This window comes from Equus caballus, chromosome 6 (genome assembly GCF_041296265.1).
Source record: "Equus caballus isolate H_3958 breed thoroughbred chromosome 6, TB-T2T, whole genome shotgun sequence".
Taxonomy (NCBI): domain Eukaryota; kingdom Metazoa; phylum Chordata; class Mammalia; order Perissodactyla; family Equidae; genus Equus; species Equus caballus.
In genome coordinates this window covers 84,167,320-84,190,099 of record NC_091689.1, presented here as the reverse complement: position 1 = coordinate 84,190,099, position 22,780 = coordinate 84,167,320, and the positions used below count along the sequence as shown (strand labels likewise).

The 22,780-nt window shown below is 42.2% G+C and overlaps 1 protein-coding gene across 7 annotated transcripts in view; it reads left to right on the top strand.

Annotated features, from left to right (window-relative positions):
- CBX5 (chromobox 5) overlaps positions 1-19,431 on the top strand; it is a 36,436-nt gene extending 17,005 nt beyond the window's left edge. For 4 of the 7 annotated variants that reach the window (XM_001504559.7, XM_003365252.5, XM_070271574.1 and 1 more), the window contains exons 2-5: positions 473-650; positions 5,783-5,969; positions 8,994-9,094; positions 10,740-19,431. In XM_001504559.7, coding sequence (XP_001504609.1) covers positions 514-650; positions 5,783-5,969; positions 8,994-9,094; positions 10,740-10,890 — 576 coding nt within the window. In that variant the 5' untranslated portion in view covers positions 473-513 and the 3' untranslated portion in view covers positions 10,891-19,431. Of the gene's footprint in view, positions 1-331; positions 369-472; positions 651-5,782; positions 5,970-8,993; positions 9,095-10,739 lie in introns of all 7 variants that reach the window. The other 3 variants (XM_070271575.1, XM_070271573.1, XM_070271576.1) reach the window with 1 other exon arrangement.
- Positions 19,432-22,780: the final 3,349 nt, after the last annotated feature.

The window sequence follows — 22,780 nt, the reverse complement described above, 5'->3', positions numbered from 1 at the left end:
TTTTGTGCTTCTAAGAGACTAGTCAAGGCGCTCAGAGCAGGAGAAAGTTGCATTTTGGTGGTTTTTGCTTTTCATTTTCATAAAGAACTTTATTCCCTTTGGAGGGAAAGGTTTTCGTTCTTTTAACTGAAGGTTTTCCACATTTCTCGTTGAGTTCCTGGCTTGTAAACAGTTACAGAAGTAGCCAGAAGGAGCATACCCTGCTACTTGTCTTTGGGAATCTGAAATCAGAGGAGTTAGACAATTATCTAATAATTTTGGTCTTGTTACCTGAAGAGAAAGTTGTGGTTGGGAAAGTGGGGCTTGACCTATTTTTTGATTAAATTCTTAGGACTCATCTGTGGAATGCTTCAAGACCCAAGAGAAGGGTACGTGGCATCTTTGTGTTACACCTCCCACATCCTATCAAGAAGAGACAGGAAGTTTTAACTCCTCACGTGGGTACTGACCATTTTGTCCTTCCCATTTGCAGGAACCCGGTGGCCTTAGTCTTCAGGTGGAACAGCGTGCGACATGGGAAAGAAAACCAAGCGGACAGCTGACAGTTCTTCTTCAGAGGATGAGGAGGAGTATGTTGTGGAGAAGGTGCTAGACAGGCGCGTGGTTAAGGGGCAAGTGGAATACCTACTGAAGTGGAAAGGTTTTTCTGAGTAAGTGCCTTCTCTTAGGCTTTAGGACTGCAAAGGTGGGCACCTTTGGTTTACTTCTCTATGAACCACAGCCATCTTTGCCTTTTTCTTTCCCCACCTCCCCTTCCTAAGAGTCAGGAGACACAGCAATAAACTAAACAAAGTCTCCCCCTTCTTGGAGCTGGTGTTCTAATAATAATGCTTTTGAGAAGCAGTATAATGAATTGGTTAGGAGTGTAGACTTGGGAGCCAGATTGCCTGGGTCCAGACTCTTGTTCCATGACTTATGATATGAGCTGGGTGACCTTGGTTAAGTTCCTTAATCCTTTTTCCTCCTCAAAAAAATAGGGATAAGGAATAATACTTGTCATAGAGATGTTGGTAGATGTACAGAGCTTGACACATAAGCTCAGTGTAGGTATAAACTGTTGTTGCTGTTCTTTTGGATATAACTAAGCTGAAATACATACATTTAAGCAGCAGCAGCAGCAGAAATCATCCTCAATGCCATAGCCCATAGCTTTCCAAAATGATCCTTGGATCTCAGAAATATCCTAGAATGAAGCACTTATCTTAATGAGAGACTTAAATCTGAAGGCCACATTTTTTTCTCCCCAATTTTTTTTTTTTTTTTGGAGGAAGATTAGGCCTGAGCTAATAACATCTGTTGCCAATCTTCCTCTTTTTGCTTGAGGAAAATTGTCACTGAGCTAACATCTGTACCAACCTTCCTCCATTTTTTATGTGAGATGCTGCCATGGCATGGCTTGAGGAGTGATGCTAGGTCCACACCCGGGATGTGGGCCTTCAAACCTCAGGCTACCAAAGCAGAGCACATGAACTTAACCACCACACCACTGGGCTGGCTCCTCCCAGTATGTATTTTTTAAAATTTCAGATGTACAGCTGCGGCAAAAGAAATTGAGTAAACACTTGGATACACACTATCTAGTTTCTACAATTAACTTTTACCTTTTTATTTTTATTTTTTGCTGAGGAAGATTTGCCCTGAGCTAACCTCTATGCCTATCTTCCTCCACTTTATATGTGGGTCACCACCACAGCATGGCTGAGGAGTGATATAGGTCCACGCCCAGGATCTGAACCCATTAACCTGGGCTGCCAAAGTGGAGCACGCTAATCTTAACCACTAAGCCACGGGGCCAGCCCCTACAATTAACATTTTAATATGATCTATCATCTATTTCTTTATCCATCAATCTTTTTTTTATTTTGAAGACCTGAGAAACCTTTTTAAGTCAATGAGCTTTAAGAATGATACTGAAATGTTGACTGGAATGTCTGTTAGGCAGTAACTGGCTTTGCGCTGAAGTGCTAAAATAAATTACTTTTTCCTTTGGAATGAATGGAACTAGACACGTTGAAGCATAAAAGAGGTTGCTTGAAAGGTGAAATACATGCAGCTTTGTAATCATTAGGCATTTCTGATTAATTCCCTTCCTATGATTGCCTAATAACAAAGAATGGGTTTCTCAGAACCCCAGTGACCTGAGAGGAGCTGGTTTAGGCTCCTTAGATTGGTGCTGTCCAATAGAAATAAAATGCAAGTCACAGAGGTAATTTTAAATATTATGGTGGCCACATTGAAGAAAAGTGAAATTAATTTTAATAATATGTTTTATTTAACACGATATATCAAAATGCTGTTTCAACATTAATCAACATAAAAATTGACTGATTGGCCAGCCCCATGGCGGACTGGTTAAATTCTCGTGCTCTGCTTTAGAGGCCCAGGGTTTCACAGGTTTGGATCCTGGGCGCGGACATGGCGCCGCTCATCAGGCCATGCTGAGGCGGCATCCCACATACCACAACTAGAGGGACCCACAACTAAAAATGCATAATTATGTGCTGGGGGGCTTTGGGGAGAAAAAGGAAAAATTTTTTAAATCTTCAAAAAATTGAAACATTTTACATTATTTTTTCATGCTAAGTCTTCAGAATTTGATGTATATTTTACATTTTATAGCATAGACTAGTCACTTTTCAAATGCTCAACAGCCATATGTGGCTAGTAGTTACCATACAGAACATCACAGCTTTAAAGTGTAGGGCTTTAAATATACTAGAAGATTCAGTGTTTTGACAGTACCTTTGGATAAAGGTATGAATCAAGAGCATTTGGAACATACGTAAGGTTATTTCATTACGTGGACGAAGGTTTCTCATCCAGAGCTCTGTTGGCGGTGTAGGTGGGACAGGTTGTGCACTACAGGATGCTTAGCACACAGAGCACTAGATATGGGTAGCACGGCAATCAGAATATGCCCTCAGGTTTCTAAAGAGAAGTGGTAACACAGCCTCGTCTGGAGATGGGAACTGTGAGTTTGCGAGACCTAGAGCCTATGAAATAGGGATTAAAATAACACCTAAAGATTTTACAGGTGTTTCTTGGGCCCACTGAATCACCACCACTGGGAAGTCTTGGGCATTTTGAAGGTACTTGAAACTATGTCTGCAGTTGAGCTGCTGGTACCTTAATAGATAAAAGAGGGAAAGACAAGGCTTGGGGTAGACAGATTAAGCATTTCTTCTTTGTCAGAAATGCCCAGGATTTCATTAAAGACTAGAATAAATTTTGCCCCTGCAGCATTGTCTACAACGAAGTACCTGCTGTTTGCTAGGCAGTGGTCAGATTCTACCTCATGTTTTCTCTTTAATTCTCGTAACAGCCTTTAGAGGTATTTTCAGTTTACAGATGACGAAATTAGTGAAGTTATTTGCTGAAGATAACATAACTGGTAAGTGCTAGAACAAGGATCCAGTATCAGATTTCTTTGGCCCTGAAACCTAGGCTCTTTAAATTATAACATGCTGTGTCTTTTGGGTGAAAATTGGTTGATGTAGAAACAGAATACCCATATGGTAGGAAAAGGGATAATCCTGTTACAGGACTGGCTTTCCTTGCTATCAGCAGAGACTCTCCTACCCCGACACTTGCTTGCTTATGTTATAATGTTGGCATACCTCTTGATTTTGGTGCCTTAATTTCTTCTGGGATAGTAAACTATATGGTCTGTGGATTTGGGGGAAAGTTGCTGTATGAGGACTTTTTTTCTTTTTGCTGAAAGAAGAGCTATGAAGGAGAGGCTTTTCCAGTTTTAGTTCAAATGATTTAGAAATTTTGTCTCATTCTTAAGGTCCTCTTACAGAAAGTTATTTAAGTCTGGAGTAAATATCTCAGATTTTTCCATCATTCTGCTTCTTGGGTCAAGTTATTATGGCATGTGTTCAAACCATTCCTTATCTAAAGATTTAGATCTTTATTTAAAAACAAACAAACAAAATACAAAACCAGGGCCAGCCCTGTGGCCTAGTGGTTAAATTCAGCATGCTCCACTTTGGTGGTCTGGATTTGGTTCCTGGGTGCATACCTACACCACTTGTCGATGGCCATGCTGTGGCGGTGACCCACATACAAAATAGAGGAAGATTGGCAACAGATGTTAGCTCAGGGCGAATCTTCCTCAGCAAAAAAAACACCTAAAATGTATAGTGCATACGTTAAAAAAATTTTCCCAAGTCAATTAAGGGATTGTAGAAACTGCTTCTATGATATATTTACAGATGTATCTTAATAGAAACTAGTCCTTACCAAATAACCAAAAAAACTCTCTGCTACTGGCCAGGAATGAAGACAGTACCTGGTCTAGTTTTTTCCATGTAGGTTTTTCTTGCTTTGATTCCATAAACTTATGATGTAGTTGGTGGTTTGGTTTTCTAAAACCCATGTCACGAATGCAGAGAATGATTTTTTTTTTTTTAAGGAAGACTAGCCCTGAGCTAACTACTGCCAGTCCTCCTCTTTTTGCCGAGGAAGCCTGGTCCTGAGCTAACATCCTTGCCCATCTTCCTCTACTTTATATGTGGGACACTTACCACAGCATGGCATGCCAAACAGTGCCATGTCCGCACCCAGGATCCAAACCGGCGAACCCCAGGCCGCTGAGAAGTGGAACGTGCGAGCTTAACTGCTGCACCACCGGGCTGGCCCGAGAATGACTTTTTGAATACCAACTATTTGCTTTCCTCATAGTAGAACTCCCTTGATCCAAGTTTAATTAGCCCCAATTATTTAATTTGGGTTTGGGTTTTTTGTGGGTTGTTTTGCTTATTAATCTAAAAATATATTTGACTACCTGGTGACATTAGACTTGAATCCAGAGCATTGAATTAAGGCACTCCAAATCCCACTCTGAGTCTTCTTGTTATGGTTTGCCTATATTCTAATGAGTTAAGCCATTACTTTTAAGTAAATCTTAAATAAGCCCTTACTTAATGCCTTTTTTCTAAATAACTATTATCAATCTCCCGATATTTTGTTGACATTTCTTCAAAATATAGGTAGCGTATTTAAGACAGTGTAAACTGGGGGTACATGATTTATTAGATTGTCATCTCTTCAGGATTTGCATAGATGACTATATGTCTGAACTGATATTATTTTCCCACTTATAAAGCAGAATTCATGTTTGACTTTTTAACAGCTTTATTGAAGTATAATTTATATACTGTAAAATTCATTCATTGAAGATGTACAATTAAGTGATTTAGTAAATTATTATAAAGCTGTGCAACCATCACCACACTCCAGTTTTAGAACATTTCCATAACCTCCCAAAATTTCTTTGAGCCCGTTTGTAGTTAATCCTGACCCCCACCCTAGGGAACCACTGATCTGCTTTCTGTCTCTAACTTTGTATTTCCTAGACATTTCATATGAATGGAATCAGACAATATATAGTCTTTTAATCTGGTTTCTTTCACTTAGTAGAATGTTTTTGAGGTTCTTCCATATTGTAGCATGTATTAATTAACACTGTGTTCCTTTTTGTTGCTGAATGGTATTCCATTGTGTGCATATACCACATTTTGTTTATCTACTCACCAGTTGACGGACATTTGAATTTGTTTTGTGTCTTTGGCTATTGAAATGCTGCTGTAAATAATTCCGTGCAAGTATTTTTGTGGATGTATTTTTTCATTTCACTTAGATTCTAGGATCAAATTTGTTATTTCCTTTAAGCAAAGGGTTTCTTTCGTTTTTTGCCTACTTATCTTCTTTAAAATAAGGCATTGGATTTCTTTTTCCCCCTCATTCTTTTCCTTTTTTCTCTATTCTTCCTGCCCAGGGAGCACAATACTTGGGAACCTGAGAAAAATTTGGATTGCCCTGAGCTAATTTCTGAGTTTATGAAAAAGTATAAGAAGATGAAGGAGGGTGAAAATAACAAACCCAGAGAGAAGTCAGAAAGTAACAAGAGGAAATCCAATTTCTCAAACAGTGCTGATGATATCAAATCTAAAAAAAAGAGAGAGGTAAGCTTCCTTTCCCCATTGTTCCACAAACTATTCTTTTGCTACCAGCCGCCCCCCCAGAACCTTATTTTGTTTTTTTTTTGTTCTAAGGGTGGCCTGCAGGGTAAATTGTTGAACAAAAGAGCTTCCCAGGGAAGTATGTTGATTAACTACAGTGCCCCCTCCTGGCTGAGTAAGAAATGTAATGTGTGTACGTCCACTGATTGTACTGTTTTGAGGTTCCAAAAGTAAATCCCTGTAAAACATTCAGCCACTCTGCCTTCTCCATAAATAGAAGGCTAAGTTATCTTAGACAGGGAAGGTCTTTGGTGATTTTTCTGAGGATAGAGGGCTTTAAAATGTTTACTGGTTCACTTCCTTTTTTCTTTTGTTCCAAAAATAGCACTTATTTTCAACCCTTTATATTCTTTCTTTTTTTAATTGAGGTGAAATTCACTAATGTACACTTAATCATTTTAAAATGTACAGTTCAGTGGCATGTATATTCTCTTTTGATCCTATTATTTCTACGTACTCCAAATAAATTAATTTTCATCTTCCTTTTGAATCTTTCATTCTGTTTGGAAAGTGTGTTTATGAAATTTTGTTTTATTTGGTTGCTTTAATCCTTCTGATCTTCAGCTGTCAAGCAACTAGCATAAAGCACTGTCATTGTCTCTCTTTCTTCATCTATATCTTTTCCATCTGTGCACACACATACACACCCCTTCTCCCCCCAGCTTCCACTCCTTTTATTTATTTCAAGCTTGTGAAGCCTTTTGTGGTGAAGGATGTATCATATCCTTAAAGTTTAATAAAATAAAAGCATAAGTCTGCTTCTGAATCTTCTAGCATCACTGCCATAAGCATCCCTATTTATCTTCATTCTACTTGGATACCTATTTTTCTAGAGCATTAGTTCTTAGCTCTGGCTGCACGTAGAATCACCAGGGAAAGGGAGGGACTTTAAAAAGACCTCTAGTGCCCAAGATGCACCCCAGGCCAGTTAAATTCAGATTTCTGTAGGTTGGACATAGGCATCAGTATTTTATATAGACTTACACAGGTGATTCCATAGGAGAGAAAATGGGAAACTAGCTTTCCTAAAAGAATTGAAATAAAAGTGAAAGATTGGAGGCTGCAAATGAAAGTGGACTCGGTTTGTGTCTATTTCCTTATTTGTTTCCCTGATTAATTTTATTTATTTCAACCTTCTTTTTAAAACTTCCTTATTCTGGTGAGGTGTGTATATCATTATGGTGTACTGTACTGATAAAGAATTTGAGAGTGCCTTCCCTCCTCTAAGATGTGGTTTGTTCTTTCTTTCTTTTTTTTTTTTTTTTATTATTATTGTCTATTCTGGCTTTTGTCATTTGATTCATTTTCTAGCTAAGTAAAGAGACCAAAAAGCAACACAGCATAAGACTTCTGACTAGCAATTTGTGACATATAGTGTGTATTTCCTCAACCTAAGGTTTCTGTCCTTTTAAAAAGGAGTAATTTGGCTCAGAGCCACTGGCGAGCGCAGAGAGTTCGTTCCTAGGCCAGGTTCTGATGCTGCTGACCTTCAAAACAACCCGCACATGTCCCTTACATTGTAATGTTCATCGGGGGCCCCTGACAGCATTCTCAGTACTGCTGGCAGCTGTCAGGTAGGTAGCTGGGAAGATAGGTGATTGTATGCTTTAAAGGTACAGGAGGGGATTGCGTTTCTTTCTTTAGACCACTGTAGAAGAAATTTGTTAGTTATGCCTGATTTAAGATTACTGCCTGTGTGATGATTTTAGCATTTTCCTCGCCTCCGCTCCCTTTCAGCAGCTTGAACGTTTTTCTTCCCTTCCCTCCCTATGTGGCAAACTGTTTTCAGCCGCCAGCTATGATTTATGACTCAGTTCGAGTGCCAGCATTCCAGCTGTGAGCAGCTGTGTGCACATCTGGGAACCTCCTCCCCTTAAGTGCCCCCAAAAGACGCTGTTTTTGAGTCAGTGTCTCCCCTGATCCATGCATGGAATTTCCTTCTCAATGTGGGTTCTGGTATCTTTGGGGACCACCTGGACCCTGAATGCTTTGTATCTCTCAGAGGAAGGCAAGATGAATGTCAGATCAAAGAGATTTTATTATGAAAATCAGGCATCAGAGATTTAGTTCATTTGGCCAGTCTTTCTAAATTTTTTTTATGTGTTGCCACTAGATAAGCTTGCATTATCTTTCATAATAAGTTTTTTAAATTACCTGGTTTGTATAAAATTTTTCCATTTTGCTCTCACCATTGCCATCACTCCCGAATCAGACCCTGAGCTCCTTGTCTAGAGGGCATGATTGCATTTTGACCAAGTTTGAATAATCCCCTAAGGAATTAACAGTTTATTTTAAATCACTGTCCAATTCTGTCCTCGAATGCTAATGCCTCGTGCACATCAGGAGGGGACAGGCACAGGCCAGGGCCTCTTCTCCAAGGGCGTGGGCTCTGTAGGCTGTGAGTGCTGAAAGAGATATGCTGTTTTGTGGCACTACCTTGCGCCATTCTTATCTCTGTTCCTTCATAAATATAAATGACTGTGAAAAGAAGTACTAAAAATATTGGTCAGTGTTAAGGTAAACTGAAAATCTTAAAAAAATAAAGATTGGGGGTGGTATATTTGAAATTTATAAAATGAGAAAAGGGATTAGTTCAGGTAAACAGACTTATCTCAGAAGCAACAATTTAGGGGTAGTCAATTTATAATATTAAGGAGATTAGAAGATTAGAGGAGTTCCTAGATGATGACTCCAGAATATTTTAAGGGATATTAAAGGATTTTAGGGGCCGCTCCTAATCATTTGAAGGAATACTGGAAGGACAACTGCATCTTGCAAAAATCTCTCTTGGCATTACTGTCATTGATTGACCCGTATTGTATTTGTTAAGTTCTAAGAATTTTATGAATTGGTGACAGAAATGGTATCAGGTGATATTTACTTAGGTTGTGCTTTGTTGAGCTGAGAAACCAGGAGGTTTTGTACTCTTTCCCCAAGCTGTAACCTTTCTTCATCTTTTCTTTATAGCAGAGCAATGATATCGCTCGAGGCTTTGAGAGAGGACTGGAACCAGAAAAGATCATTGGGGCAACAGATTCCTGTGGTGATTTAATGTTCCTAATGAAATGGTGAGAGAGATTGGGCCTCACTCTACGATTGTGTTTCTTTGCCAGTGACTTGAATTTGTGTGGAAGATAGGGAGGGAAGCCTGAGTATTCCCCCCAAAAAATTTGCTCGCCAAGGATCTTTAACTGATACCAACTGTCAGCATCAAATGAGAATTACAGTTCAGAATGGATTTAAGACATTCTCAAGCTTTGGTATTAAGCCAAATTATAGTATATTAGCCCATATACCGGAAAAAGCTAGATTTGAGGTAGGAAACATATAAACATGACCTAACCATTTATTTACATGGTTCGGAATCATTTACCGTCAGACTGTGAGCCTGTGGCCGTGGGATAGGAGTTGAGTGAGACTTTCTGCCATCACTGAGGACCCAGACCACTGAATAATGTCTAAAAGAGAAAAATTATCTCAACAAAAAGCATTAAGAATCATAGTGGCGAAAGCACAAGTTATTTCATCCGGTAGAGGGAATGGCTCTTAGAGGAAAGTGTAGTTATTTCCCCTCAATTTGGTTTCTTAAAGACAGGGTGATTTATGGGATGGCCCTCGCTACCTCTCTGTTTCCAAGCGTTATGGGCTTGTGATTTAAATCTGGTCTCTAAATACAGGGTTGGTGCTACGGTGCCACTAAAGAAGCTAATTACCTTAAAAGTTGTATAATCAAAAGGTTTAATATCTTATCTGATCGAAATTTTGCTGGTAAATTACCCCAAGCCTATATTTGAAGCCACTGTATTCTGTCAGAAGTGTATAGCTATATTGACTGCTTTTCCCACTCAGCCATATGTGTACTTGTGATTTACATTCATATATTAACCAGCTCTCTCCACCACAGTCCAAATTTTTGAGTATCTGCTCTCAGCTGTGTGTTTTCCCCTCCTCTCCTCACCCATAATACTTACCTCTATGAATTGAACATCTCAGTTCTCTAGAAAAGGAGGTAGTTGTCTTTGCTCACATCTCAGTGGAATTTTAATTTAAAATATTTTTTTTTTTTATTTGGAATCCTGGTTAAGGAACTTCCTAGATCTTTTATATGTGATAGTATAGTCTGTGTAACTTGGATAACTGAAATTTGTAGCTAATTCCTACATTTTGTTTTACTGACTAGATTTTACATTTTCCCTTACTCTCCCTTTTATAACTTCTGTTGCTTACTTACATTTCTGTTTTCCTATTGTTCTAATCCACTGTTCTGACCAAAAGGATAATGAGTGTTGAAAAGGCCACAAGATAGGAGGAGGGTTAGGACGCTTTCACTTAGATGATCTAGAAACTGGATTGATTACTTTATGCATAATCAATAGGGCTGAATGTAGATTTGATTGTGTGTTCACTCACATGCTCATACACAAATAAAAATTACAGGAGCAGAATTTATATAATGTAGTTTTCAGCCTTTTGATTAAGCCTATGTTTTCCATCTAAATTCTAGCTGAAGACTTCTGTTTCTATCTGATATAGTAAAGTGATATTTACTAATAATTTATTTACTTAAATTTCTCCTCGCAAATATTGGACTCTTAGGGTCCTTTTCACTAGGAAATCAAGTAAGCTAAAAGCATATAATGACATAAACCTGTGCTTGGACAGACTTTCACTCTTGCTTCCTCTCCTTCTAAGTCTCATATTCTTTCTCTCCAGGAAAGACACAGATGAAGCCGACCTGGTTCTTGCAAAAGAAGCTAACGTCAAATGTCCACAGATTGTGATAGCCTTTTATGAAGAGAGACTGACATGGCATGCATATCCTGAGGACGCGGAAAACAAAGAGAAAGAAACAGCAAAGAGCTAAAGGAGGGGGTGGTCTCTGTCATTTCTCTTTGTACATAATACATTCACCTCCCAACCTCCTCTCCCTTCAACCCACCCCCTTCTATCCTAAACACATCCATAAAAAATGTGCTTATCACTGTGCTCCACAGGAGAAATGTTGGTATTGGTTCTCTTGTAACATAACTGGTGGTCTGATTCATGATAAGTGTCTCTCTGTGAAGACCAGGCATTTACATACTGTTTGTAATTCCTACAGTTTTTTCCTTTGCCCTGATCTCTTCCTTCTGCTCCCCTGTGACCTCAAGATGAGTTTTAACTTTTTAACCACCTTAGAGTCTTGATCTTTCCACGGTTGGTCACTTTTTAGATTGTGGGATTTTGTCACAATGATGATGAATTTAGGTTTCTTGCTTTGATTCTTAGAACATGTTGATGACCAGCTAGCCTTTGTTTTGAGATGCTGGGATGGAAAAGATGTGGCCCATCTTTTTAAAAAGCCAATAGCAACTGCCTACCTGTCGGGGCTTTCCCAACCTCATTCAGCTCTACCCAGGAGGATACAGGGTTCCTGGTGTGGTCTTCTGGGCCACCCTCTGTTGTTCATCCTCACTGTTCCTCCCAGAATAGCTCCATCCTTTGGAGGACTTGAAATTTTTGCATTCAAATTTGTCAAGGCACTTCTTTTAGCCCCAGGACTTTTGGCCTTCTTTCTTAGCAATCCCTGATTCTGCTTCTGCAAGGCGGTGTAATCTGTCACAAAATGATGAGATAATTAACTGTGGAGATTTTTAGCTATTGGTACATGAGGATGATGGGGTAGGGTACAGTTGTCTTTATTATCACGTATGATATATATGTATTATCTCCTTCCACCCCTCGCATTTGGACTATATATTCTTATAGGTGTGAGTGACTGCCTGGTGCTTGCTTGTGCCAAGGTGCTAGGCACCCTCCAACCCTGCCAACTTTTGTGGCCTCCCAAAGCATTCTTGTTACCAAAGAGGCTTCAAACCTGACCCTCGCTTCTCAGTGGACCCAAGTTTCCCCTCCATGCAGTTACTTTCAGTGGGGAATTCTTGCAGGGGAGCCATTGGCCACAATATCAATTATGATGTTCACAATATCATAAGTATTCATCACATTCATAGTCATAAATTTCCTGCTTTGTTGACTCCTGGATTTGCCACTCAGTCTCCAAAGTATTAATTCTCTCTCTCTCTCTTTTTTTTTGTGAGGAAGATTCACCCTGAGCTAACATCCATTGCTAATCTTCCTCTTTTTTTGCTTGAGGAAGATTAGCCCTGAGCTAAGATCTCTGCCAATCTTCCTCTATTTTTTTGTATGTGGGATGCCTCCACAGCATGGCTGATGAGTGGAGTGGGTCCGTGCCAGGGATCCGAACTGGTGAACCTGGACCACCGAAGCTGAGCATGCAGAACTTTAACCACTCAGCCAGGGGGCTGGCCCCTAGTCTTTCTTTTTTCCACCCTCAAACTCTTAGTTGTATCTTATTTTTTAAAATGCATTTCTATTAAAGACTACCACTTCAGAGAGTGACAAGCCCTGGCATTAATATGTTGACACAACCTTCTCTCCCTACTCAGCAAAATATGTCCCTTTTGGCTTCCTCCAGCTTTGCCATTATCCTGAGAGGTTATTTTTCTCATCATATCCTGCCTTTGTCCTCTAAGAAATGCCCTACTTCTCTTTACCCTTTTCATCTTGTAGTTGAGGGGGTGCTAGAGGATCAAGACTAAAAGTAAGAAAATAGCAGGGTTTTGAGCATCCTTGTCCCAGCCCAAAGCTGAGGAAATAAGAATAAAATGCTTGAAATAGCCTTAACTCTAGAGTTCACCAGCCATTGAGGTTTTTGTTGCTTTTGATTTTTAAAACATATAGCTGTCTGGCCAGGAGCATTCAACCATTTCTGGATTATTCAGAGTAATGAGGGGAATGGATAGATTGCTCCAGTTCACAGATGAGCCGAATAATATGCAAATCATATGCCCATTCATAGCATTTGTTAACATTGCTTCCCTGCTCAGCTGCTGATTGAATTCTGTGTGCTTGTATAAATTATGTCAGAAATTATACTGCACAGTTGAGAAGACAGCTGTTGCTGCAGTGACGTGACAGACTGGAACAATGAAGCTTCTGGGTTAAGTCATCCAGGAAAATCCTTCTGAATGGGAATGTGATTGGGTGAGAACGCATAACCCACACCTCAAGTGGGTAGAAGTTTTAACTCCATCTTCCTTTACTCTCTGAAGGAATTAGAGGCCTAGATCAAGTGCTAGTTAACTGACAGTTGTTAGTTCTTCATCTGATGGGTATCTAAAAGAAAGGATAGTCAGGAAACAGATTTGTCATAAAGTAACCAAGGATATCAATTCGAGTAGACAAGAATAGGACGAAAGTAGGCCAGGGCCCCTGAGGAGGTGATCTGGGTCTCAATTTGCAGGTGGAGAAAACGACAGCTTATCCACGTAGCCAGTGTGTCTCTCCCAGGAACTGTGGGCATGTAAACCACAGTGACCATATTTTGAAAACCAAAATCTAGCATGTGAATGAAGAACACAACAGAATTATCTTGTGCTGAGATTGTTCCTCAGAAACCTGGGATACGTGGTTGTTGGGGTTATGGGTAATATTTAAGGCATTCATCAAAATCTGATTTCCTTTTAACAATATAACCCCAGTATCATCTACTACTCATTACCCCTTTAATACCTTGCTTTTCACTTCATTTTTTTGTACCCACAGTTTATTGAATCATGGTCTGGTACTGAGTGCCACCGAAACAACTTTGTTCTCTCCCTGCCTACCCACAGCTTCTTCTCCAGAAATAAAGGGAGCCAGAGGCCAGTACTGCTTTTGGCCCTCAGCAGAAGGGAAACCAGATGCAAGCATGTGCCTCCAGCATTTGTTAGTGCCAAGTAGCTGTCCTGGCCCTTGGAGAATTGCAACTTCAAACAGAAACCTGTTTTCATGGGCTGTCTCCTCTCAGAAAAGTTAATAGCTGGAGGCTAAGTAAGCACTCTTAAACCTCTAAGTCTCAGGTGCTCAAAGTCTGTTTTTCCTGTGTTTAGACCTCTTTCAAAACATCTTTCTCATGCTGAATTTCTCCTGGTAATCAGCATTCAAGGATCTCCCTTTCCACAGAATATAGCAGAACTTCGCCCAGCAGAGTCTACCAAGGTCAGTGTAGCTGCTTTTCTGAGCCCTGGGCTGGGCATATGCCCCCCTGTTAAAATCAGCTGTTGGGAACGTCAGCCCTGATGGAAGCACCCTTTTTTAACCTGGAGAGAGCCGTATCATTTTTCCTCCTGCAGTCCAGTTTTTGTCTGCACAAGGAAATGTTTGGGCCTGTGGTGCTCCTTAATGCTCAAAAGTCTCCGTGCTCCTTGGCTGTCCCTGAGCCATAGCTACGCACTACTTGTTGATGAGAAGTTAGTCCTGTTCTGTAGCCACCCTGCAGTCTGTTTTCCTTATATTCAAGCCAAATCCTAGGGCCTTGGGGAAGTTGCTTGGGATTTTCATCATGTGATTTTGTTGCTTCTGTGTTTAGGCCCGCTCACCTATGGTATAGAGAGGGGTCAGCAGGATCTGTAGGCTGGGGAGCAATTGTCTTTGCCCTTAGGGTTCATATTTGAGGGCCTAAAATACTACTTTGCAGTGACATGAGAACCCCAGGAAGAGCTGTGTCATTAGATTTGAAATGTGGCAGTTGTTTCTCACAAATTAGGTCACAGGAAAAGCTCACTTTGCACCCATGACTCCATCCTTTTGCTTTAGATTTTTAGAGTAAATCTTACAGTGTTGAAGTCTATACCTTTGTAGTGAAACCACCAAGCAAGCATACCCTGTGGTGAGACGGAGAGGAAATGTGTGGACCCAGTGTATTCCGGTTTCATGCTGGCTTTATCACTAGTCATCAAAGTTATGTTTTCGAAAATAGAGATGTTACCAGCCTTGCGCCCAAGAGTATATGCTCAGGATTGGGTGCCCCCCATCCAATTAATAATGGTGGGTTTGTATTGAGCCGTTCATATTTCAGCCACCTTAGTGTACATCAGCATTTCATTCAACAAACACTTTTTGGCTCTGGGGATACAAAGTTCAAAAAGCTGCAGTCCCTGACTTAAAAGAATTTTCATACTGGTGTGGGATCAACTGACTATTAATAGTTCAGTGTGATAAATGCTATAAATGGGTACACATTTTTTATTTGGGGGCAGAGGCAACTGGTTGGTATAGTTCACGGTGCTAAAGTAGGAGGGTGACAGTTGGTTCATATGTGGAAAAGGCTCATGTGACCTTGGATGAATGTAGCTAAATAGCTATAGATCCACCACAACAAGGGCTTGTTTTACTCCAGGAAATAAAGGTAACTAAAGGTTAGTTAGACATGCTGTTACTGAGGGGAAACAGCAGGTGAGTGGGCATTGAGAACCTGATTTCTGCCCCTATTTTAGGCTCTCTGCCTAAGAATTTAATGGTCCAGTTAATTCTTGCTTATGGGAAGTATTAACTGTGTTGCAGGTGTGTTGTTACATTATTGTGGGTTCTGTAACATTGTTTCCTCATGGACATTTTATCAGAGCTGCTCACATCTTTTTCAGTTTCTCATCCTTTTTGGAGGAGTTAACATGAGGCTGGCTTGAAGCCTAAAACAGGGACATACTTTCCAATGACAGGTGTGCTAAGAAGAAGGCTTGGGGCACTTCTCTTAACACCTGGGCATCTGTTCTGGGCAGTGTAGTAGTTTTAGTCAGCACTGCAAGATGGTAATTTCTAAGCAGATACTTGTGTCAATTGTGTGGAAACCTTGCCCAGAAATACACATCCCCCAGAGTTTCAGATTTAGTCAATCTAGGGAGGTCTAGGGTGAGGCCTTGCCTTGTTAGGAAAAAGCCTTCTTAGTTCTGACCCATACCATGACATGAAAAAGATGCTTTTCTCTGCCTGGATAATTGAGAGCTGACTAGCTTTGAAAGTCAGAATTCCCAGGAATTAGAGTAACTTTTGGAAAATTAAAGTGTAATGGTTCTTTGGCTAGCTTCATAAAAACAGTTCCAGTTTCTTTTTGCTTGCTCTGGATTTCTTGAATTTTAAACTACCTCATCTTGTCTTTTTAGAGTTGCTTCACCTTGTCATTGCTACTTTAACATCACACTTGACTCGGTGGTTTTCTAAGATGGGATTTTTCCTGCTCATGGACAGCATGTTCTTTTGCCTTTTCATCCTGATCCTCTTTTCACCTAACATCATCTCCTATTGCTCCTCTATCAGAGAAGTGTTTTAAAATAGTTTAAAATTTGGTTTATGGGAAGAAAGTGATCCTCCAAAGCTATTTGTCTCTGAGGTCAGTGAGAGAAGGAGTTAAAACAAGGTGGTGGGAGAGGGGACAGAACCTGCACTGGTGGCACCGACAAGGGAAGAGCCATTAATTAAGACAATTTCAGAGTCAACTGATTGTGATCATTAATGTCACAATAGATCAAAACCTAATTATCACAGCCTAGGTAAGAGCCATCAGTATTAATCGGAAAATCTAATAGGAAACTATTATCAAGAAATTAGGCCAAATTGAATGCAATGAACTTTTTATCTTGTCATTCTCCTCTTTTTTTTTTTTTTCCTGTTTTGTGATGTCCCCTGGCATTGGCAGGTGTGACCCTCACAGTTGATCCAGGCCCCAGTGGCCAGTTCATCACCCTTTTTCAGAAATTCCACCACAGACTGAAGCTGAACTGTCATTGCTGCTTTAATCAGTCTTGAACTTTCTCATCACCTGGAGTTGTTCAGTGTGATCAGCAATACATGGAAAAAGGTTTATATTTAGGTCTTGGAATGGTGGGTCCTTCCTGGAACTGGAGTGTCCCTGGTGAACGTTATATCGTGTGCTGATAAATCATTCTTGGAGCTTCCAGCGTATGTGGAACCCTGCTCTGGCTGCTGCCGATGGGTATGGGGGCCAGGAGGGTGTCCTGCCTGGAGATTGTTTGAGACGATAGAGTTTAATCAGGTTACGGCACTTTTCAGTCTCAAGTGAGTGTTTTACAGGTAGCTTTATGATTTGATTCCAAACCAGGGCTGGCTGTGGGTTTAGGGTTTTCCCTCTCCTTTTAGGATAAGGGTCGTAATGATTTCCACCAGATTCCAGTGTAAATCCAAAGGAGGTGAAGAAGTGTTTTTCCTTTTGCCTTTCTTTTGTTAAGGACTTATGCCTCTGGCAGGAGGAAAAAATACTACAAGAGTCTTATGACTAATGATAGAGAACGTTTCATCCCCTCTCCCTGAATGCAAAGATAGGGGTCACCATTTATATCCTTAATCTTCAGCTGCTGTGGAGATGCTGCACCTCCTAAAGTCAAGCTGAGGCAGGAAGGTTGGGAAGGTGCCCTCTGGGTGTTGGGGGACGGGCAGGAAGCAGCAGGAGGGGTTCGGTGGTGCTAGGATTCCTACCTCCTGGCTGAGCCTCTAGAGGATGTTGCTGCTGCGGGTGCTGTTGCTGGCCTTTCCCCACCAACCTTGCAGCTCAGCACTGCCCACGCCAGCCCTGGGGAAATGGTTCTTACCTTCCTGCTGGAGTGTGGTCTTGTGTCGTTCTGGATTTTAGGAATTTGGATTACTCAGTGCAGAACTTTGGGAATTGGTGTGACTTAGTCCTTCACCTCTTAGGGTAAAGTGAATATTTCTTTATAAAAGAATCATGCCCTTAATGTTTAAAACATAATTTTATTTTCAAAATGTCCGTTAATACATGACTTTCAGAATCAGTTTGTTTCTCCAAGGTTCCTCGCTAGATAAATAATAGGCCCTCAGTTAATACTTGGGGGTTGATTGAGTTCATCTAGTTTGCAGAGGTGTGCCTGCCTGCCTTTTGCTCCCAAGTGTGCTCTAAGAAGTCAGATGCTCTAAGGAGTGGAACAAGAACTGAGTGGGTGCTGACTGTGTGTGCCAACCTCCTCAACTGATCCATAATGGTTGACCTTGGGCAAGTCACTCCTTTCAATGCCTCAGTTCCCCATCTGTCAAATGGGGGTAATAATACTGACCTACCTCACAGGGGTGTTGTGAGGCATTGTAAATCAAAGTTGATAGAATACTTTAGGGTCCTAGATGGAGGATGCCTTGAGCTGAAGTCTAGGGCTGACATAGGCTTTAGTCCTCACTGAGCTGTCCCAAGGTTTTAACTACTTAGTGACCTTGGCAAGATCTCTGCCCCCCACCCCTCATCAAAGCTGCTAGTCCAGATGTTGACAGTGTTTTTGTGAATGTTGGAGTCTTAATAGTCCAGACGTAGGATGTTATGGAGGAAGGCACTTAGTATTTTCTATGTCTTGCATCCACAAAGAGGCTGTTTCACACTCAAGAGCATTGGATTAGGGAATCATGAGGCAAGGATGCTACTGTTTGTTTCTCTTCAGGTTGGGAATTAAGGTCCCATACCCCAGGGGCTTGGGACAGACTGGGGCTGTCTCAGGGGCAAAGCAAACACAGTGGGTTTGACTTATGTAGTTGCTTATTGCTCCCCGAACTGATCCCCAGACATCTAGGTCACTGCAGCACTTCGTGATATCTGTACCTGAGCCTCCGCTTCCCCAGAGGAACCAGCGGGTTTGATAAACATAACCATTTCCTCCATCCCCCGCCAGAAAAGAGCCACATTGGAAGTTTTTTTTCTAGATATATGTTTAACACTCAGAATCAGGCATTGATACTCCTTAAAACTTCATCCAATTCACTGTATTCAGCATCTGTCACCTCTTTCTCAGTGTCCACAGTCTGAACCTGACATTGACGTCTTTTCACTCTGGTTTTGGAAAACTTTGGACACTATTTCTGTTTGCCCAGGTGTGGGCTCAAGAGCCTTACTCTCTATCTCAGTTTAGGGGCTCATCTGGCTCCTCTACCCAATAGGGCTCTTTCTCTTTCCCTCTCCTTGGCCCTAGATTTGTAACTCGTGAAAAAGCACAAGGTCCTGGCCCCTTGCTGTGGTCACATTCTGGTTCTCCGTGTTTTGTGGACTCTGCTCTGCTCTTCACCCAGCACCGGCGGCACCAGGTGGTTCTGTGGAGTCCTGGAGGATGGAGAGAGCACAGTCTGACATCCTGCCAAGTAGCCAGGAGTTGATTCACCCATGGCCTCCCCACCCCTTCCCACAGGATGGGATCTAGGAGACTCGAGAGGCTGGGTTTCTTTCAGCATTCTGTACCATCCTGAGTAGCAAAACAAATCACACTTGGTAGCCAGATTTCTGAATGGAAAAATGAGAAATTGAATTCTCTATGGACCTTTTTGGTTTGTGGGGGAGTTTTGGTTGTGTTTCTTGGTTCTATTTCAGCCAAACATGTCTGCTTTTGATTTTTTTTAGGATAAGTGATATATATATATGTTCGCCTTTTAAATGTAAATGTTTAAAAGTAGGCAGTTTATGTGTTTCGACAACTGACATCCAACGCAGACCTCATTCTCTCCCCCTCTTCCACCCTCCTCTTTTCCCTCTTTTCATACTCTTGTATTGGTTCTAATAAATGGTTGCTTTTCAAATATGGATCCTGAGTGGTGGTTTAAAGATCTAGGTCTTACACCCCTTCCTTAAAGTGGGCCCTGGACTGTCAGTCAGTAGTCACACATGCATTTCTGAAAGAGCGGCCAGACTTGGAGAACAAAGGCTTTTTTATAAGGATCCTTTGTCTCTGACTTTCTGCAAATAGCCACAGGGTGGCACAACTCTGAGGGAATGAGAGAATATGTATCCTGTTCTGTATTCTATTCCCTTAATTCAGATTTTGTGCCTTCCTAGCTTCCATGCTCATTCCTGCTCCCAGTGGCCTTCAGAGCCCCCTAGAAAAGTCAGCTCCTGGTTATTAGAATTTGTGGAAAATCACATTGACAATCTAAACCAGGTTTGAAAATCCCAATAAATGAGAGTTTTAAAATATAACTTTTACTATCTGATTTGCTACACAAATACCAAAGAAACTATCTTCTCAGGATCAAATTATTGTGGGTCAGGAATAAGGCAGGGGGCGGGCAATTGAAAGTTGGATCAGGAGGGAAAGAATGTAGATAGGTAATCAAGAATTTATTAGGTAATGTAAGCCTGATGCAGTTCTGAATCTAACAGAGATGGGCAGAAATTCACAGAAGAGTGAGAAATGAGGAAGATGGAGGGACCCCAGAACCCAGACGTCTTCCCACTATGGTCTTCCTACTCAGCCTTCCTCCGAAGGCTGAGCCCCCTTGATTCCACCATCTCTTACCTGCAGTTCTCCCTGTTGTCGCTTCTTGCTGCTGAGTTATAGGGTCTCCCCAGTCTAATCTCATAAAGTCTTATAAAGACATCTGTAGGTTGGCTGGTTTAATGGTCCATGACCTCATAAACATGGGACAGGAGAGCCATTTGGTCCACTTCAGAGCCAGACCCTTCTGGACATTATTTATTTGCTACCTCTGAAGCCTGGGACTGCTTGCCCCTTTCCCTTTAGATCTCTTTCTAGTTCTCTCACCAGCATGCCACTTTGTCTCTGCCTCGGGCCCAGTGGAAAACAAGACTTCAGGGTTTTGACACCCGCACTCCAACTCCTAAACAAGTGTGTCTTGGTTTTTCTTTCCCTCCAGTGTGTCAGAGGGTATGCCTGCATGGCACTCATTCAGATGAGCTCATCGTCACTCATAACTCTTCTCCCAGGAATCTTGCCTCTCCGTGTGCTGGAGGAGGCCAGAGCCCAACAATTTTGCCTCCCCTTTTGTCTCCACTAAAGGGCTGCAGTGCTAGTGAAATCGATGCAGCGCTGACAGCCTGGGGAAAATGGAGGATCGCTGTGTGGGAGTCTGTGCTTAGTTGGACTGCTGAGCACACAGCTCGAAACCGCCCTGTTAGGAGTAAGCAGCCCCCAGGCAGCCTCCGCCCTTTGCGAGGAAGTGTGAGCTGGGGTGAAAGCCCTAGTGTTGAGGGCTGCTGCACAGGAGTGTGTGCTGCACGTGAGCGTGCCTGTCACAGCCTGCGGACATGCCAAGCTAGCGCTACCCAAGCCTTGAGTGTGGCCTGTGGGGGGAGGGGTGCAAACAAGGCAAAAGCTGGGGCCAGCTGGTGTGTGGAGCACGCCACCTGAGGACTGGGGCTCTTATTGCAGCAGACTGGCGGGGAGTGAAGACTGAGTGAGAAACCTCGTGAACTCACCTGCTTCAAGTCGTGGACAAGCTGAAGGCGCATGAGGGGAAGGGTCTGGTTCTCAGCTCCTTGGGTCCTCGGCCTTTGTCTCCTCCTCCCCACTCTGCTCTCTTGCTTCCCACACCCCCTCTGCAGCTGGAACATCTTGATTTCCAGGTGCCAGCTCCCTCCTCTCTCAGCTTCTGTCTTTATTTGTGCGTCTGTATTTTTTATGGTTTCTCCCCTTTGTCTACTATATCGTGTGTGTTTTTCTCTTTCTTTGTCTTTTTTCTTCTCATTTCTGGCCTCACCACCCCATGTTCTCTCCGCCTCCTTTAAATTCCATAAGTAGCCTCAATTTGGACATTTAATTTCCACCCCATCAAATTATTATCTTTCTTGCAACAATCTGGGACTCTTTACGAGCCCTTTCTACCCCATGCCACCTCTGGAAACAGGTGCATCTCTTTCTGTGTATAATGTGATGCCCCCTCCCAGACGGCAAGAGGCGGTGCTGGCTCCACAGCCTCATGCCTCTTCTCAGGAAAGCCTTGTGTGATCATTTGGTTCTGAGCCAGGGAGAGGAAGAGATGCTGAAAATTGAGCTTGCTGATAAATATGGGGGCTGTTGAGATGAAAAGGTTTGGGGTTACTATGGCACCCTTTCCTTTTTTGCCCCGCTTCCTACCTCTGCTCTCTTCTGGGGAAGGAAGCCGGTGGGAAGCTGAAGTCTTGGCCACAGCTGCTGCAGCTTATGAACCTCTGCTTCTGCATCTGCACCAAGGGTGGTGTGGGGGCAGGTGAGATCTGCAGCAAGGAAGGAAGGGCAGGTGAGCCCTTGCCTGTGCTGCGTAGGAATGCGATGGACCATTCCTTCCGCTGTTTGCAAACCATGCAGCACTCTCTGTGCAGCCTGTTCGCCTCTTACTTCCTCCACCCCCTGACCCTCTGCTGCTTTATGTTTCAGCTCTTCCCGGCAGGAGCCAGGAGAGCCCAGCTCCCAGAGACCTGCCCTGACTGTGTTCCTTTGTCCTCTGCCATGAACCCCCTTTCTCTAGGTCCTGCCTCACCATTCCAGGCGTGTCTCCACAGGGAGCTGGGAGGTGGAGGGGACAGAGCTACTATGATGCTCCCAGGAGAGAGCAGGGCTGGGACTATCTGCGGCTGCAGAGGGTGCAGTGCGGGCACATCTCCCGCTTCTAGACCAGGACGCAGATGTTCCCTCTGTTTTCTCTTCCCCTTTTGTTTGCCTCTTCCTGACTTTTTCTCTTATCGTCCTTTCTCCATTTTTCCCTTTCTACCATCTTCTCATTCCTCTCTCCCTTTTTCCTCTCCGTTTTTTATTTCCTGGTTTCTAGGAGTAGATAGCTAATAAGAGGGTTTGAGGGAAGAAGTTGAGAGGGAAAGAAAAGCACAGATATTTTCCTCTTCCCCTTTGGAAGTGTGGGGAAAGGAAAACCGCCTATCTCTCTTCTTGGGGATGGAGCGTCTCCCATCCTCAGCCCTCCTGATTCTCTCAGCAATGATGTCTAAAACAAGGATTCTTAACCTTGAAAAGCAATTTCTATTTTTATTGTGCTCTTCATGATTTTGTATGTGAAAGAGACCCTTGCCATCCCCACAGAAACAGAGTCAGTTCTCTTTGTGGTATTTTTCTGTTAAAAAAAATTCAAGACAATCACTTTTGAGAATTTTATAATCCTCCTTGAGATGACTGGAGTCTTGTAACAAGACTAGAAATCCACAT